At 54.9% G+C, this 19,261-nt stretch overlaps 1 protein-coding gene across 2 annotated transcripts in view; it reads right to left on the minus strand.

Annotated features, from left to right (window-relative positions):
* Positions 1 to 19,261, minus strand: part of FARP2 (FERM, ARH/RhoGEF and pleckstrin domain protein 2) — a 94,185-nt gene that overhangs the window by 28,571 nt on the left and 46,353 nt on the right. The window contains exons 6-12 of one of the 2 annotated variants that reach the window (XM_041768142.1): positions 17,763 to 17,860; positions 15,876 to 15,990; positions 9,759 to 9,906; positions 3,074 to 3,163; positions 1,231 to 1,394; positions 612 to 680; positions 116 to 173 (exon numbers count right to left, since the gene is read on the minus strand). In XM_041768142.1, coding sequence (XP_041624076.1) covers positions 116 to 173; positions 612 to 680; positions 1,231 to 1,394; positions 3,074 to 3,163; positions 9,759 to 9,906; positions 15,876 to 15,990; positions 17,763 to 17,860 — 742 coding nt within the window. Of the gene's footprint in view, positions 1 to 115; positions 174 to 611; positions 681 to 1,230; positions 1,395 to 3,067; positions 3,164 to 9,758; positions 9,907 to 15,875; positions 15,991 to 17,762; positions 17,861 to 19,261 lie in introns of both variants that reach the window. The other variant, XM_041768141.1, reaches the window with a different exon arrangement.

Here is a 19,261-nt window from a genome sequence, read left to right on the forward strand (position 1 = left end):
GAGCGTCCCCGTGAACAGCAGGGCTGATTCTCCGACACCCGCTGCGGCAACGCCAGCTTATCTTCCCAAAGAGCAGGTGATTAATGTCATGTGTGTTTCGACCGGAAGCACTAACCTGCCTTGGCAAGTCTGCAGTCAGAGCACGAAGAGACACCCGCGTCTTGCTGTGTCTTCTGCAAACAGAGAACAAAGTGTGAGCCACCACGCCGACGTCCCAGCTCCCGGGGCCTGCGGGGCAGGGCAAGGTTCTCAGAACACGCCTCAGGCTGTCCGGCCAGAAACAGGCAGTGACTCAAACAGAAAATGGATGTCGCAGAAGAAGTACAACTGTCCCCCACACTGAAGAGAAATCTCACCCGCAAAGGAACAACATGAATTTCCAGAGTGAAAACCGACCACAGTGAGCAAAGGCTCACATGCAAGAGGACCCCCGCCCACACACACTACCAGGATGTTCATCCGTGATCGTTGGAAGAGAAGAGAAACAGGACTCAAGTGTCAAAATACATGTCTATGTGTGTGAGATGATTTCTGTTCAAATAAAGGCTAAAGTATATAAAATACTGATTTTTAAAGCATATATCTTGCAGCATGAAGACCGCGGGGCTTACCTTTCATATGGAACTCTCTTCACCCCACTGTCCCGGACGTAATCCACCAGCTGTTTCTGAGTTCTTCCACTGTGAATAAAGGTTCGGATTTTAGAGAAAAGAACCAATTGAGATTCACAGCATTAATCTTCCACAAAGACAAGGTAACACTTGCCGACCCTCAAAGTTCACACATACGTTTTATTTATTATTTTTTTTAAAAGATTTTAAAAATGTATTTATTCATGAGAGACAGAGAGAGAAAGAGAGAGAAACGGGCAGAGACACAGGCAGAGGGAGAAGCAGGCTCCACGCAGGGAGCCCGACGTGGGACTCGATCCCGGGGCCCCCGGGTCACGCCCTGGGCTGCAGGCGGTGCTAACCCGCTGGGCCCCCTGGGCTGCCCACACGCACATATGTTTTAAAGTTACACTTTGTAGTAAGCGTAACTGAATCTCTTCAGTTTTTAATCAAAGCCATTTCCCCACGGATTCACTTGATGTGCTTCCGCCAGTCCTGCTAGCTGCCTTCTGTGTGCAATTCTCGGACACATTTCACAGCCCTGTTTCCTGACAAGAACGCTACAGCGTCAGTCCCGCGAAGCCCCCAGCGCCCCGCCTGGCGTGTGGGGCTGCCCCACCTGTATCTGAAGGACGAGCCCCTGCTGAAGAAGACGGCTTTAGCTTTGGCCTTAGGTTGATCGAAGAGCCTAAAGAAGGTGTGGTATTCCACACAGATCTTCCAGAAGTTCTTACATTCATCTCTACTGCCCAACAAGAACTCCAGCGTGTCCTGGTAAGGTCCCTAGAAACAAAGCACAAAGATTCAAGGAACCAATTCAAGAAGAAAATTTAGGAAGCATTCAGCATTGTACTTCTGAAACTTATCTATAAAGACTTCTGGCACCACTTACATTCAAGAGAAGGAGAACGGTATGTACACATTCACTGCAGAAATTATCAGAAAAACGCAGTCAGCCACGATCACACAACTGCTGACATTTCCAAGTGTATCCTTGTGACACACCCCACCCAGCAAACCAGGGCATCGTCTCTGCCGGGGAACTATCTGCTGCTGCTTGATCATCTCCCGGTGGGGTCCCGGGGGTGTTCTGGGTGTGCAGGACACACGGTTTCAAAGGCTCACACGCGTCATCTTGAAGACACGATGGCGTTATCTCTCACAGTTACTGCTCAGTATAAATTCTGAGAAATGCTAATACTGACCCTAAATTATGTACATTAAAAAAAAATTTAAGTAATCTCTACACCCAACATGGGGCTCGAACTCATGATCCCAGGATCAAGAGTCTCACGCTTTTCCGACAGAGCCAGCCAGGTGCCGCAATAATGCACATTTTTGAGCCTCGTGACGTATTTCCGAATTACCTTCCAGAGACACTGTACTACCTGGACTCCTATATTCAGTCTTTGAAATCTAAGTGCCGCGGGATATAAGCTGCAGCTCTGCACGGGCAGGTGTGGTGGCCCCTTGGAGCCCCGAGCACCACGCTGCTCCGGCAGCTGCGCACAGAATCCTCTCCATCCCGAGCTTGTAGGAACAGCCCCGGAAACAGTGCTCACACTCAGCAAAAAGCAGCCCTTTGCCCGCATTCTGTGTATGTTTTTAGCATTCCTTAGACTTTCCTTCCGCCCCTACAACAGATGCTTGAGGAACAGGCAAGCCACCCTTTCACGCTTCTACAGACAGGAGACGCACATGCAGCCCATGCACCTGTTGCGAGGCTCAGGTGGAGCCGCTCTGCCCACCGCTCACCGTCTGTGCTCAGACACCCCCTCAGCCTCCTCCCGCAGCCGTGCGGCTAATCCGCTCGCAGTTCCTGACCTCCTCTGTGCACTGGAAATTGTACACCTTCGAATCGCTTCAAGTACTGGATTTTTCCTATCAGACTGCATAGATATTTACGTTTTTCCATCTTTACCCATTTTCAGTAAATTTACATATAATATAATGATGACTTTATTGATTGACAATCTCAAAAGGAAGGAGTATTTATTTTCTGAGAATCAAGGCTTCTCCAATCGGAGCCAGCGTAAGGTCAGTTTCTGAATACACGAGAATACTGGGAACGTCCCTTACTCTGGACAGAAGCTCTGACGCTACTCTGCCGTAGGGCTTCAGATCACAGTGAAATACCTCGTGTCTCAGCCTCCTCACATGGACGGCAAAGAGGCTGCAATCGACGGATTGTTCTCGCAGCCCCTGCAAGCTTCTCTCTCTCAGACCAGACCTGCTGAACCTGAAAGCTGGCCTGGCCAAGAGTGGTGTGTGCAGCCCCACCCTCAGGAGCAAGACCCGCTGGCAGGTTACCCGAGGCCCTTCCACAGCCCAATTCCAAACCCATCCTTAAATTCTTGTGGGCATGACGCTGAAGTGATTCATAAAATAATTAACGAGTCATTATCTAGCAGGAGAAATTCTCCTGGAATTCAGAAAGTCCTCAAAATCATACTTACACGGACCTCTGGGTGCAGTTTGATGAGAAACCTTTTCCTTTTGAAGCTGAGTTTTCGGACCCTGGACCAGTTGAAAGTGTTAATTTTGGTGGTGCCCTGAAATTCAAGAGATGGACACTCAGACACATTTGTAATCCAGACACACACCCATATACTTTTCATACAAGAGACAACGTTTAAATTACAGCCTTGCCAGATGGCACAGCAATGCCCCCGACGTTCCGTTCTATGATTGTATCTGGAATGACTCTGAATTAGAGATGTCAACACCAAGCATAGGAATTTACTTGTTTTAGAAGGGTAACTTGATGTCTTTGGCTTTCTCACCAATTATCTTTTATCCGTGCAATAGTAAACACTAGTAAACACTTCTTGAACCCCATTTCTGCAGAGGTGGTCAGGAAAGAGCGATGGTGCTGGCCAGGCAGTGGCGGGAGCAGAGCCAGATTCTCACTGCCGGGAGGGAGATGCCGGGCTGGGTCGTGCTGTGCCGTCCTGAGGGAGCTGACGGCGGGAACTCCTGACACGCCAAGAAGCAACGGGCACACTGAGCGTACCGGGTCTTGGCTTTTAATTGCGACGTTCCAATGGAAGGACCAGGGCTCTTTGGTCTTTGGGGTGAAGTGGGCAAGGCACAAACCGTTCCTGGAATGTCTTGCTGGCTAAGATAGTAAGTAAGTGCTCTAGGGATGGGATGTGCCAACTGGGCACGAGAGCCTGCGCGGAGGGACGTCCGAGGGCCAACGAGGGGCAACTCACAATCAAGACAAAGACAGCAGCACATTATCAAGCGTCGGATGATAACCCGAACTGTGTAATTCAAATTCTGATGCGACTAGAATACAAATCCACGAGTCCACAGTGATATGAAGTAAGCAAATGCAGAGAAAACCCTTCCAGAAGCACAAAAGATGGAATTAAAAAAAACCATCATTTGGCAGCCATCAGAGTAATCCAACCAGGCGGGTGGGTGAGGGCCTCAAACTCTCTCCACAAAAGGCTTATTAATCACAAAAGACAAGTAACTTCAGTAGAGCAGCTTGTCAAATGCCATTCAATGTTGACACTGCCAGCAACGGACAGACGGCACCATGGGCCACCTCGCAGGCCGTACCAGGATTGCCGTCGCTCCTGTGATTGGGCCAAGAAGCTCAGCCTAGGGTCCGATCGTCAGCAAGTACTCGATGAGCCCATATTAGGGCCATCACAGACTGGCCAGCCTGTAATCGTGAGAATCAGGGAAAAAAGGAAGAATGTTCCAGACTGGAGAGAGCAGATGATCGGGCACGGTGCTTCATCTTAGATCAGATCTCTTGCAATAAACAAGATTAGGACAACTGGCGAAATCCGGATGGAGGGCTCGGGTGAAGGAGTTCTTTGTACTGTACTTTCCTGTACGCTGTGGGTTGTTTCAGAATAAGAACTCAGTGTCTTGAGACCCCCTTCCTGGTATTTTCCCCCTTCTCTTGACCATCATGATCGCTTACTCTTCTCTGGAAACTTGAGATAGAGCAGCAAGGTAGGGACTGTAGAGCAGCAAGGTAGGGAGTCTGAGGGACTCCCCTCAGAAAATCCAAAAACCCTTCAACCTTAGAAGGGGATAGGACGTGATACGTGCCAGCCCGTGGACCGGTTCTGCAGACGCGGGAAGAGGCCCGGCGTGAGGACCTGGTTTAGGTGCGGTGCGCGGCAGGAGAGCCCGACGCAGGGTGGGCAGTGGGAGCTTAAAATCACTCTGGGTTACGCAGGCTGAGGGCTGCGTGATTCTGTAAACACGCTGAGAAGGGCGAACGCATCCTGGAAAGTGGGAACTTTATCGCCTGCGAATCACATCTCTGTGCAAACAGTTCCCGCAAGCCCGGATAGCGATGTTTGGGTCTATGTTAGGACGGAAGCATCCCGCATTTCCAAATATTGTGCGAACATCTTACTCTCATCTTTGCTCAAATTAAAATACTGGCAAATTTTCAACTATATTCTCAAAAAAAGCAAGCAAAACGAAAAGAACCCAAACGCAGAACAACAAGGGAACAGAAGCCTCCGTCCCTCCCCACCACTGTCTTTAACTCCAGACATGGTTTAGGTGCCTGGGCAGGGGCTGCGCGCGAGGCAGACACTGTGCATCCCCCCAAGACAGACGCGGGGCAGCTGACAGGTCTCACGTGCTGGTTCCACCGGTCCGCTACCTTTAGCTTTCTCTTCCGGTCGAAATAAAAAAATGTTATATTCCAGAGTTTTAAGTATTGTCATAAGTCAAAAGAAAAACCCGATGGCGACTGCTGGAGCGATCCTGGGCTGTACCACCTTGACTGCGGCTTTTCAACTTTTAAAACTGAACGGGTGGCTGTAAGCCCTCAGAGCTACTGCTTTCATCTTAACTTTTATCCAGTGATCCATGGCGTGATTACACACGTCAAGGAGGGCTTGAGACAAAACCCAGCCATTCGGGCCCTCCTGCCGCAACTCCCATCAGCAGCCCCGGCCCTGCTGGAACTCGGCCTCCTGAGCCTGCCTACACCCCCTCTGCAGTGGCTGAATTTTGAATTTGGTTTTTATATAATTGATCATTCGAGTACTTCTCACAGGTTGAGCCATGGTGAATCATAAGTCTATTTTGCTTCTTTATTGTCCACCCTCCCTGAGACACTAAGCACCTCTTCCATTTACTTAATTTTCCATGTTCCTATCACTAATTCAGCCCGAACTCTCCCTGCGGAATTTTTATTTTTGAGAGCGAGAGAAAGAGAGAGGGAGGGAGAGAGGGAGAGAGGGAGCGAACACACACACACACACACACACACACACACACACACACACACACACACACGGGAGGGGCGGGAGGAGAGGGAGCGAGAACCCCAAGCAGACTCTGCACTGAGCACAGAGCTCCTGACCTTCCCAGATCAAGACCTGAGCTGAGACCTAGAGTCGGATGCTCAACCAGCTGGGCCTTGCGGGCGCCCCGTCCCTACAGGGTTTAAAACTCTTCAGTGGCTGTGACCCGGGAAGCCCTTCTCTCCATGCTGCTCGCATGCTGACGGGGCTCCCTGCCCGCCGCTCCTGGTCTGCTCTTTCCTCTGCACATGTGCTTTTCAGGGTGCTCAGGAGTCAAACCTTTGAAAAATTGTGTATCTGGAGAATTATTTTCTTTCCTCTGCACAGAAGTCACGTTGGGTGGGGCAAAGGGCCCCGGGTGGGAAGGATTTCCTTTCTCGTCCGCACCACTGCCCGCCGCATCGTCTCATAGCTGCCGGTGTTGCCCCTGACAAGCCCGGTACCGTTTCCTTCGCTCTCGCCCTGGGAGCTCTCTGGGCCTCTCCCCATCCTGACATTTCCTGCTGGTGTGTCCCGCGGGGATCTCTGCTCGTCGGCTGCACTAGGAACGTGGTGGACACACTTCCCATATGGACACTTGTGCCTTGAGTTCCATACACGCTCCTCACGTGATTTCTCTAACGGTCTCCTCACTGCTCTGGGCTGTGGCCTCTGGGCCTCCCGCAACGTGAATCCTTGATCTGGAGGATTTCCTCCACTTCATCTTCCAGACAGCCTCCGCGCCAGCATGGTCCTCTCTGCGACATTTCTAGATCTGCAAGCATCCCTGTCCTCCCTGTGTCTCCTGTTTCACAGATGCAGGTTTTCTCTTCTGTGAGGCTTTCCAGAAAATGTAAGACAGTAGTACGTCGGCGAGGTTCAAAGCCTCAGGATGCCAGGGTGAGCCAGCAGGGAAAAGCCCCCTCTTGCCCACTGCCAAAGCCTGCAGCTGCCTCCCCAGTGGCTCCGAGCGCCACCTGTTTACTTTGTACGGCTTAGGTAGTGTGCGATCCTCCCTTTCCCCACGAGCAGCAGCAGACGGAGCCTCCCCAGTCTCTGCACAGTTGCTTGATGTTCCAGAATATGGACGAGCCAGCCTCCTGGTGGTCAATTACCAATAGTTTACTACTACAAATAGGGCTAAAATCTAAAATTATAGGACAAAAAAATCTTACACTTCTGATCCCTACGCCTCACGAGCATGACACAGTGTAAAAGCACTTTTCTGGGTCTTGCCCGTTGGACAGATAAAAGACGGAATCCCCTGTGGATCCTGTACGGCTTGTTTCTGCATTCCTTCCATTCCTGGCACAGGCTGTTTCTTCTGAGCACTACTTTGGTATCTGTCCTTGAAGAGATAGATTTCCTCAAATTTCTGGTGATCCTTGGTTATTGGCCTGAGTTTAAAAGTGAGGCCCAGGACTGCACGAGTCTGGGGCCATCTGGTGCAGTGGGTGTGAAATCTAGGGGCAGCCTGGTGAGAGGATAACTGTAAGGTCTCAAGGTGTCTTTCACCAACTGCTACCGATTGAAAGAGAAAAACTAGTAACCATAATAAATAAGAATAGTAACTAAGACTAGTAAGAACTAGAAAGCTGGAGGAATCAAGATTCACACCGCCAATGAGGCTGGATGGTGTCCCCATCGCGACCCCACAAGGACGTGACACCACCTGGGTAGCAGTCCAGCTGGGAGTGTGTCCTCTGAACCTAATCCCGGGAAAACTGCCGACAAACCACACATGGAGAACATCCCATTAAAAATAAAAAGGACTGTGCTCTTCAACACTGTCAATGTCATAAAAGATGAGGAAAAACGAAATGCTCCAGCTCCAAGGACCCAACAGGCGAGACAGCTAAGTGCCGTGTCCCGTCCTAGACTGGGACAACAGCAAGGAGGACATCGCCTGGCTGGCTGACAAGACCAGAGTACGACCAAGCACCAGCTGCCTCCGTGGAAAGGCTAAGGAGCATTCCAGTCTGAGCAATACACGCCTTCAGGGTCAAGGGCTCTGGAGTCTGCAACTCATCCTCAGATGCCTCAGAAGGCCTGCGTGTGCCTGCGTGTTCACGTGTGCTTGTGCGTGCACACGGAGTGGGGGTGAGGAAGCAGGCCAGAGGGAAGCACCGATCACAAAGCACGTGTGTGAAATGCTGGAACGGGTGCAATCCAGTTAGGGCACACGGGGGGGGGGGGGGTCTAGGTGCTGTTCTCAGTCCTACAGCTTTGCTGTGAGTTTGAAAGTGTTTCTGAAAGGAAGTCTGGAGAAGGCTCTGAAATGCTGGCTGGAGGCCCCATGTGGGCTGGGGGGAGCCACCACGTCCATACCTGCCAGGCTCCCGTAAGGCCAGGTGGACTTCTGGACAGTCTCCTGTCTCCACGAGGTCAGCCTGGCCACCTCTCCAGGGGAGCAGAGACAGGGAGGGCCCGTGGCAACGCGGAGGTTAGAGGCTTTCCCTCAGCCTCCGCGTTGAGTGGGGCACTTAGTCACTCATCCGAGCCGCCCCAGGACAGGGGGTCCCATACCTGTCCCTCCCGGACGCAGTCAGGCTGCTTCCAGCCCCAGTTGCCATCAGGGCTGCCCCACGTTCCCGTCTGGGGACACAGCAGCCTGCCCCCGCTCCCTTTCCAGCAGGCTGTGGGGTTTCAGCCTTCCCCACTCATCTGCCCGTTTTCCAACATCTGAAACGTAGCTGACACTCGCCTTCTGTGGTTTCCTTCTCCGGTCTTTGCTCTGACTGGTTTAAACTTAAAAAAAAAAAAAAAAATTCCTTCATCGTCCTACTGGTGGGGGTTTGAAGGAGCACAAATGAATACCATCTACTGTGTTTAATCTGAAGTCTCCAATCCCTGCTTTTAACCTCTTCCAGTTATAAGTATTTATCCTTTTCTGGAAAAATGACCCAGCCGGTTGGGACGGATGTGTGATTTTTATCTCTGCACAATACAGGAGTGGTCATGGGAGTGAGCAGGTGTGGGAGGCCCTGGCTCCATGAGCTCACTGGGTGCTCCTGACGCGGTCTCCCCCCCGCCAGTAGATGAGAAGGCAAACAACATCCAGTTTACAGAATTAGATTCCTTCTTTCCCAATAGGCAATTGAAATCTGATGCCCAGGTGAAAAAAAGGAAAAGACAAAGAGGACACGTGTGGCTTGACTACGGGGGCCTGGATCAGCGAGCCATCTCAGGCGACCCCAGGTTAAGGGGGCCCACAGCGGGAGGAGCCGCTAACGCAGCCCCCGACTCCCAAACCCCCTGCCCGCGGCGGTCAGCGCGGGGCAGGCCTTTGCAGGCGTCTACAAGCAACTGGGGCCCGGCAGCTTCGCAAGGGTCAGCCCGGGGGGCTCCCAGGAGGGGCAACCGCAGCAGCAAGGGGGCCCCTGGGCCTGGGCAAGAGGGCGAGGCGAGCCCTTCCAGCATCTCTAGGGTGCGGAGGGCCTGCGCTCCGGCACCTGCCTTCAGTCCTTCCACGCCACACATACGCTTCCCTGCAGGCAGGACACAGTGGCCCCTTCTGGAACCATCTGCCCCTCCATACACAACTAACGCAGATTCCTGAAGACCATTCTGACGGTCATCACGCGCCTCAGCCTCAGAGCTGCCAGTCGGCTCTATTTCGTGTGCTGACATGACGACCGCAGACACCTCACGGCACAGCACGTCCAGGGCTGCCGCGCGGAGACGGCAGATGACCAGGTGCCCGGGGGCGGGGGCAGGGGCCCTGCAGCAGTGGGGCCGGGGACAGGAAGCAACCGCTCAGCTCCACGGGGTGAGGCGAGATCAGACGATACGCAGAGTCCCTCCTCCGAGTCCGAGACCTCACGCGTCAGGACCGAAGCTCAGTCCGTGTGTAAGGCCGCGCGCGCGCCCTCCCTACCTGGAACACGAGGACGCCCATGTGCGAGACAGCCAGGTGAATTCTGGCGCCCTCCCTGTCCGAGGCTGCGTGAAGTCTGACGCCGTACATTTCCAGCTTCCGGGCAATTTCAAGCACCTGGAAATCCGACTCGGCAGGCGTCTGGCCCCTGTAAGAAAGGACAGCGTGGTCACAGCACCGAGAGCAACTTCGTGTCTTAAAAAGCCAAAACAGAGCAAAATCATCAGGCAGACAAAACGTAGCAAAACGAAACTTTGTCAGAGAGGACTGCTCGCTGTGGGCTTCCCCACCCACGAGGAGCGCAGCGTGCCCGCGCCCCGCACCTTTCCTTTGGTCCTGTGCTGCATTTCCTGACGGGGGTGGTTTGCGTGCGTCCGCTGCACGCTCAGCCGAGCACCTCATCCTAAATACTGACACGGTCGCAAACATCACACGCAGGAAGCCCCACAGATAACGCTAGCATCTCATTCAACCCATTTCCATACTTTAATAAAAAAAATTTCAGGGATCCCTGGGTGGCACAGCGGTTTGGCGCCTGCCTTTGGCCCAGGGCGCGATCCTGGAGACCCGGGATTGAGTCCCACGTCGGGCTCCCGGTGCATGGAGCCTGCTTCTCCCTCTGCCTGTGTCTCTGCCTCTCTCTCTCTCTCTCTCTGTGACTAACATAAATAAATAAAAAAAAAAATTAAAAAAAAATTTCATAATGTACAATTCCTACCACTAGAACATACTTTTATAAGGACAAAATCATGAAACCGAATAAGCCCGTTTCTCAAGTCCACAGTCCAGCCCCGCTCCCAGGGAGGAGCCCGTGACCTGTGTCACACGGACCAGCGTCCAGGAGGGCGCTGCTGGGACAGGGCACGGCCGCCCCGAGGGGAGAGGGCTCTGGTCAGAGCCCCCACCCCCACCTCCACCCCCACTCAAGGCCTGAGCCCGGCCCCTGGGGTTCTCCAGCAGCAGCCCTTCCTCGTGCTTGCGGATACCTCAGCTTCTGGATCTTTTTTTTTTTTTTCTTTTTTCTTTTTTTTAAGATTGACTGACTTGGATGGGGGCAGCACACCGTGGGGGGTGGAGGGTGCCTGAGATCATGACCTGAGCCGGTACCAAGCGTCCAAGGCTCATCCAGCCGTGCCGCCCAGGGGGCTCCCGGGTGTTTGGATCTGTAAGGAACGTGACTGTCTGGGTCGTGCCATTTCCATGGTTTCTATTCTTGGCCTAAAATCTCGGTACTTTAAGTTTGAAAGGGACACCCGACATCAGCTTCCATTCTATAAATCATCAAGAGGGAATACCAGGGTCGCCCAGGGGCTCCGTGGGTGAGCGTCTGCCTTGGGCTCAGGCTGTGACCCCGGGGGCCCAGGATCGAGTCCCACGTCGGGCTCCCTGCATGGAGCCTGCTTCTCCCTCGGCCTGTGTCTCTGCCTCTCTTTCTCTCTCTCTCTCTCTCTCACTCTCTCTGTGTCTCTCATGAATAAATACAAGAATCTTTAAAGGAAGGGATGCCCAGTGTGTGCAAATGGTGTCCTAATGGGGAAGATTTGCTTATTCCTTTTATTTCTTTAAACTTTGGTAGGCTCCGTGCCCTCTGTGGGGTTTGAACTCCCGACCCTGACATAGTCACGTGGGCTACTGACCCAGGCGGCCAGGTTCCCCAAGAGCTGCTGGCTCCGAACGCCTCCACTGCGGCAGCTTCGGAGGAGGGCGCCGGGCAGAGGCTGGGCGAGTTCTGAGGTGAAGCTAAGGGAGTCGGGGAGGACTGGGAAGAAAGGCCGAGGGGAAGCCTTTCTTCTCAGGGAAGCCCTAGACCCTCGTGGACAGAACGTGGAGACGTGAGGAGGTAGAGGCCGGGCTGGCGCGATCTCAGACGGAAGAGAGGACCGGGGATGGGCTGATCCTGCTCACGAAGCGGCACATCGGGCTGCCTTGCGTTTGTGTCCGTGCCTTGGGCGGGCAGAACTTGCCGACAAGGGGACTGGACGTGTAGCGGGACGGTCCCTAAGCCAAGTCCAGACGGTGCGGCGGGGCTCCTCCAACTGTGGCGGTCAAGCGCCCGGGAGAGGCAAGCGTGAAGCAGAGAGGACGCGGAATCTCCGGTCAGAAAAGCGCTCAGGCACACGTACCGCCGAGAAGGAGGCCACGACGGGTGCGGGCGGCCAAGCGGCCGAGATGGGGGGGCAGCCGCTGGGTCAGGGCCGCCCCGCCCACCATGGGCCGCAGGGCAGAGGGCGGGGGCCCACGGCCTCCATCAGGCTTCCACGGAGCCAAAGAGGATTACTCCCGAGCCTTAAGGCCTAAGGCCACTTGCCCCGGTGGCTGTGGGCTGGCCCTGCACCTGTCACCCGCCTTCTTCCAGTTTCTCCCTTCCAAGGGGAGAGCCGAGCCCAGGCTGCCGCCCAGCGGGGTGCCCTGATCCCACAGGTCTGCCCGGGGGATTCTGCAGGACGGGCCACCGCCGGAGCCCCAGCCGGACCTCATCGGGCAGACAGGCCGCGGGCTCGGGAGGGCCTGGACGTCGGAGCTGCTGGCGTGTGCCGTGCATGTGAGGATGACGTGAACTGTGTGTCCTCCCAACTTCCCAGGCACAGCCTGACCCCAGGATGATGGTTGGGGGAGGAGGGTGTGGGAGGGTCTGCGCAGAGCCCCTGGCGGAGGCTCCTGGGAGCTCCCCGACGCTCCTGCCCTGTGAGGACAGAGGGAGAGATGCCATCCGTGAGGCAGGAAGCAGGCCCTCAGCGCACCGCCTGTCCCAGGGCCTCCAGGGCGGGCGTCCCCCCTCCAGGCCCTGAGAAACCAAGGTCGTGGGCGACAAGCCACCTGCCGGGGTGCTCGGAGACAGCAGCCCCGAAGAACTGAGACGCCAGCTTTCAAATTTTTTTCTTCAATCTCAAAGATCCAAAAGAACTGTGATAAAAGTAAAAAAACCTATTTCTTCAATATCTGATTCAGTGACTGCGTGTGATCGCTTCCAGGGGCCCAAGGAAGGTGTCTCACACAATGAAAGAAAGTTCTCTCGGTTAAAATGAAGCTACCACGTTCTCCTTAATAATCCACCACTAGTTCACATTCCCACCGACAGTGTCAGAGGGTTCCCCTTTCTGCACATCCTCATCAACATTTGTGGTTTCCTGCCTGGTTAATGTTCCCCATTCTCACTGGTGTGAGGTGGTATCTCATTGTGGTTTTGATTTGTATTTCCCTGATGGCAAGTGACGTGGAGCATCTTCTCATGTGCATGTTGGCCATGTCTCATGTCTTCCTCTGTGAGATTTCTCTTCATGTCTTTTGCCCATTTCATGGTTGGATTGTTTGTTTCTTTGGTGTTGAGTCTAATAAGTTCTTTTTTTTTTTTTAAATATATATTTTTTTAATTTTTCATTTATTTATGATAGTCACACAGAGAGAGAGAGAGAGGCAGAGACATAGGCAGAGGGAGAAGCAGGCTCCATGCACCGGGAGCCCGACGTGGCATTCGATCCCGGGTCTCCAGGATCGCGCCCTGGGCCAAAGGCAGGCGCCAAACCGCTGCGCCACCCAGGGATCCCCTGAGTCTAATAAGTTCTTTATAGATCTTGGAAACTAGCCCTTTATCTGATACGTCATTTGCAAATATTTTCTCCCATTCTGTAGGTTGTCTTTTAGTTTTGTTGACTGTATCCTTTGCTGTGCAGAAGCTTCTTATCTGGATGAAGTCCCAATAGTTCATTTTTGCTTTTGTTTCTTTTGCCTTCGTGGATGTGGATGTATCTTGTAAGAAGTTACTGTGGCCAAGTTCAAAAAGGGTGTTGCCTGTGTTCTCCTCTAGGATTTTGATGGAATCTGGTCTCACATTTAGATCTTTCATCCGTTTTGAGTTTATCTTTGTGTCTGGTGCAAGGGAGTGGTCTAGCTTCATTCTTCTGCATGTGGATGTCCAATGTTCCCAGCACCATGTATTGAAGAGACTGTCTTTCCTCCTTTATTGAATATTAGTTGACCATACAATGGAATATTCCTCAGCCGTTAGAAATGACAAATACCCACCATGTGCTTCAACGTGGATGGACCTGGAGGGTATGATGCTGAGTGCAGTAAGTCAGTCGGAGAAGGACAAACATATGTTCTCATTCATTTGGGGAATATAAATAATAGTGAAAGGGAATAAAAGGGAAGGGAGAAGAAATGTGTGGGAAATATCAGAAAGGGAGACAGAACATGAGAGACTCCTAACTCTGGGAAACGAACTAGGGGTGGTGGAAGGGGAGGAGGGCGGGGGGTGGGGGGAATGGGTGACGGGCACTGAGGGGGACACTTGACGGGATGAGCACTGGGTGTTATTCTGTATGTTGGCAAATTGAACACCAATAAAAAAATAAATTTATTATTAGAAAAAAAAATCCACCAAGGGCAGCACGGGGGGGGGGGGGGGCTCAGTGGTTTAGCACCACCTACAGCCCAGGGTGTGACCCCAGGGTCCCGGGATCGAGTCCCGCATCGGGCTCCCTGCATGGAGCCTGCTTCTCCATCTGCCTCTCTTTCTCCTCTCTGTATATTCTCATGAATAAATAAGTAGAATCTTAAAAAAAAAAATAACCCACCACAAAGAACGATTAAAAGAAATAAAGTAAGTGCAATAATCATCTAATGACGGTGGAAGACAGAGTCAGCACCATGAGGGGGGCCGGTGGGCTCCGTCGCTGGGGGCGCGGCTCCTGATCTCAGGGTTGGGTCTCACCCGGTTTCTCCTCTAACTGCCCCACCCGCCCACACACCTAACACGCGCGCCCACGCGCACACGCCGCCCGCCCAGGGCCCCGGAGCCCCTCGGCCCGCTCTCGCGCCCGCAGCATTCGTTCCTCGCGGTCGCCAGGCCCAGCGGTGAGCCTCGACCCAAGGGGCCGTGCCCCGTCCGGACACACGCCCTCGGCGCGGGCCTGGCCCCGCTCTCTTCCCGCCGGCTCTGCCCTGTCCTCCGACGGGACGCGCAGCCTGCTGGCCTCCAGCCGCACCCCGACCCTCGTGCCCGTCGGCACCACGGCCGCGGGGGACGGTGACAGGGCGGCGCCCCGGCCCAGCTGCAGCGCTGCTCCCGCGGGCGGCCGTCGCCTCTGGGCGGGCCGGGGACTCAGGCCGCGCTGGGAGACGGCCCGCTCCCTCGGCCTGGCGTGCTCGGACACCAAGAGTGGCCCGAAGCGGGACGCGGAGGTCAGGCGGCCTGCGCGCAGGTGTGCCCGAGAGCGCAGGGACCCGCGGCCTCCTGTCCCAGCAGCACTGTCCCCCGCCCCGCTCCCCGGCCGCCGCCTCCACCAGCAACCGTCTGCGGCTAATTCCTCAAAGCCACCCACTGTCCTCTCGTCTGTCCTGTGGCGAACACAGCGCAGCACACACCCCTCGTCCGGCCAGCGCCTGCCGCCCCCACCCGGGCACAGCACAGGGACTCCCTGGGACCTGGGGGTGGCCAAAGGCAGGAGAAGCCCATGGCCCCACAGGGGTGACGTCCTCCGGTGGGAGCTTGGCCCGTGTTGTTCAACCTGCCCGTCCCCCGGTGGGCACGGCAGTGGCTGACTCGCAGGTGGCCCCCAAACCTTCGATGGAGACAGGGGAGGGCCCCCAGGGAGCTTCCCCACAGGGCTCTCCGACCACAGCAATCCCCACGTCAGCAGGCCCCTTCTCCAGGCTGGGCCAAGCCGTCCCACCCCTCCCGCCCGCCCTCCCCTTGCTGGGTTCCAGATCGCGACTCAGGCCCCTGGCCCCTGCCCCCCCCACCTCTCTTCACCCCAAGAGAGCATTTGGTGTCGAGTCTTGGAGAGGCCCGAGCGAGCGGGGACAGAGCAGGGAGCCGGGCCTGCTACCCCGGCGCCCGCCAGCCGCAGCCCGCCTCGCAGCAGGGCGCCCGGGGCCCAGCACACGGCTTGGCTAAGAACGCTCCCGCACGGCTCCCTGGTGCCCTGCCCCGGGTCACTCCTGTCAGGGCGCTACGTCCTGTCTCGCCTCCCGCCGCGTGGCACTGTGCCCCAGGAGCTGGGGTAGGGACCCCGCTCAGGCGTGCAGGAGCCTCGGCGGCGGCTCCCATACAGAAGCCCACTCGTTCGTCGTACGGTGTGGCGACGGGGGCCAGCGGCGGCCTCTGACACTCACGTGTGCTTCCGGTGGAATTCTAGGATCTTCTCAAGAGCGCGCTCCTGACTGGGCAGGTACTCATTGCCTTTGAGGTGCTCTCGGTCCAGGGTTTCATCATAATCTCCTATTTCCGCTGAAACGAGACCGTACCAGCCAGTGACTCTAAGTGGCAAATGAAAGCACAAGCATTCGTACGTGCAGACACGTGAACGGACGCAGAGGACATCCCGACCTGTAGTAGAAGAACACAGCCCTCGAGCGAGATCCTGTTCCTCACGTTTCCACATACCTTAAGCTATCAAAAGGCAAACCTAAAGGCAGGTAAAGAAGTTTCTTCCTGAGTTTTGAAGAACAAGGACGCTGGTCAAGGACCCCAGGGAGGCCAACGCGGAGCCACCAGCTTATCCTGAGGGATTTGTTGGGTCTTAGACCACTTGGCCCGTCTGCGGCCTCAGGACTGCGGTGACGAGGCACAGGGAGCCTATTTTGTTTCAGGATAACGTGTTTTAAATCATTTTTCCCCCTCAGAGCCTCTCAAATTCTTGAGGAACAATGTCTCTAATTTCCTGAGCCTTGAGGCCACCGATGTTTAAGAGCCATGGTCACAGCCCAACACTCCTAAACGGTAAGTACACCGCTGTTTTGTTTTGCGACCACCTCCAGCTCAGGAGGGCTGCCCGCACGCTGCCAGAGCCAAGGGCGTGTTGTGCACCGACCAGGGCTGTCCCGCCCCAGCGCAGGACGGCAGCGACGGCTCCGCGGCGGTGTCTGAGCCTCGCGCCCTCTGCGCCTCACCAGCCGCCCCGTGCTGCCTTCCTCCGGCAGACGACCCGGCTCGGAGTCACAGCTGGCGGCCCTGTCGCTGCGGGTCCCTGCAGTAGGAACGCGACAGTCCCACGGGTTATCACAACTACCCTGCACAGCCGTGGAGCGGGCGGCACTGCCAAACAGGCGCTGGCCCTGGAAACCTCCCGTCCGAGAAGACGTCAGACCCAAAAAAAACGTCACTTTGGGCAGTCCCCGTGGCGCAGCGGTTTGGCGCCGCCTGCAGCCCAGGGCATGATCCTGGAGACCCTGGACCGAGTCCCACGTCAAGCTCTCTGTGTGACGCCTGCTTCTCCCTCTGCCTCTCTCTGTGTCTCTATGAATAAATAAAATCTTAAAAAAGTCACTTTGAGATCTTACGTTAACAAGAGGTGACACGGCCCCTCGTGCGGGATGGCAAATCTGCGATCACACTTGCCACCTACAGAGGCGTGTGGGGACCAAGTGAACCACAAATTAACCACATACTTATTAGCAGCTACGACTCCCCAAACTTTCTACATCCTGTGCTCAAAATTTCACAAACTTTAGTTCTGCGCAGGGGCACTGCTTCCGCCTCCTCCGTCAGCTGGGGCTCCGGAAAGCCCCGGCAGGCCGCCGCCCGCGCTAGGAGCTCCCGCACCGCGTTCCTTCTCGCTCTTCTGAGCCATCCCTTGCTGCGTGGGACACACTGAGGCAGGTGTTCTCTCTCCCCAGGGTCTGATGCCTAACTCATCGCCAGACAACTGGGCCTCCCCCCCAGGGAGGTCTCTCTCCAGGGGTGCCGAGGGTCGGCTCCCGGACTGAAGGCCCGTAGGGGAGAGCGCGGACAGGCGCAGCGGAGACGTTCCCAAAGACGGCGGTGGCTGCAGATCTCGGCCTTCAGCCTTTCTTTCCTGGGCGGGGACCGTCTGCCTTAAGGACTCCCACCAGGTAGACGTTGATCTTCAGAGAAAACGGGCAAACCGGAGGCCCGACCTCCCACCACACGCACCAACCGTGAGGGCGCATCAGGTGCCGGAGGTCAGGGGCGTCAGGGGCGTCAGGGGCGTGGGCCCCTGCGGAATCGTAGGTGCCTTGGCGGGGCAGGGAGATACTAACACTGCAGAAGGTGGGATGCCAGCAGCGCCGCCGTGGTGTCCGCGCAGGGCAGACGCTCCTCCAGGAGGTCTCTCTTAAGTTGCAAGGCAAACAAGTATCTAGAAGGGAGTTGAAAACACCACAGGCGTCAACTCCAGAGGCTCTAGAGCACACCCCCCATGCCTCCCTCGCAGGAGAGCACCGAGCCCCAGGAAAGAGCAGCGGCCAGACGCGTCAGAGCAGAGGGGAGCAGACGGGAGCAGAGGCAAAGCAGCAGGAGGCCCGGGCAGGCAGCTCCGCGGGCGGGGTCACGCACAGCAGACGCACACGCCTCCCAGACACACCACGCCTTCAGGGGGGAGCTCACAGATTCACGTTACTTCTGTTATACACACAAAACTGCACGCTGTGAAAGAGCAGAAATATCCAATCACGATTTAATTTTAAATGCAGCTATGACAGTTTTAGACAGACCAAGGATTTTGGTCTTGGCTAGGAGCTGAGGGACGGGCACCCCTGGAGGGGAAGACCGCACCCAGAGAAGGCAACCCGAATGGAGTCTACACTCACTCCACCGACAAGGAACCACTGAGCACGCGCTGCATCCCGGGCACGACCCCGGGGCTGGGTATGAAGCGACTCTAACTCCCTGCTGGCATCCACGCTCTAGAGGCAGCCACCTGTGTGTTCTCTTGCAGCGTAAATGTGCTTACCCTCAAACTCACTGATTTCATGTTTATGAAACTTTTCTGGAGAAATACTTTCCAGAGCTTACAGAGATATGTGGGCGAGGCTGTTTACTGGCAGCGCCAGCGTAGAGAAACCCTGGAAATAATTTAAGTATGTGCGGAGTTCAATGAGGGAGATGACAGCCACAAACTGCCGAGGAAAGACATCCGGGCCACGCTCTGGACATGCGGGTACAAAACAAAACAAGAAACCACCAGCCTACAGCTGTCTGTATCGTGGGCCTGCTCTGTGAAGTCATCTCTCTGGAGACCTGGCCCACGGGTATGCTGCTATGAATTCACCTGGAAGACACGCTTCTGGGGACAGTGCGGCGGGCAGGGAGCAAAGTGGTACATTCGCTTTTTATGTAGCTTTATGTTGAAGTGTCTCTTACCATAAACAGTGTATTTCTTACGAATTAAAAAAAAAAAAAAGGAAGTTCTGCAGAAACATGATGTGCAGCCAGGACCCAGAATTAGGTAAGCCTCCTAGTTCATGTTATTTTCCAGGTATACTTATTTAAGAGTTATTCCTTCAAAGAGGACTTTTTGTTAAATCTCAGGGGCTTGATACACAATGACGATGAGTTCTGTGTTCACTCTTAAAAACACTTTTTGCTGTCCTTGGGGTTCAGTCTCCTTACCCACAAAATGGGGGCCGGAGTAATGGGATCCCAACATCTCAGGGCAGCTGACAGCCTGTGATTCTGTGATGTTGTACTGCTCTACAGAAACCTTCCAGAAAGAGGTCTGTGACATGCCTGTGATTCAGGGATGGATCCATCTGCAGTT

This window comes from Vulpes lagopus, chromosome 8 (genome assembly GCF_018345385.1).
Source record: "Vulpes lagopus strain Blue_001 chromosome 8, ASM1834538v1, whole genome shotgun sequence".
Taxonomy (NCBI): domain Eukaryota; kingdom Metazoa; phylum Chordata; class Mammalia; order Carnivora; family Canidae; genus Vulpes; species Vulpes lagopus.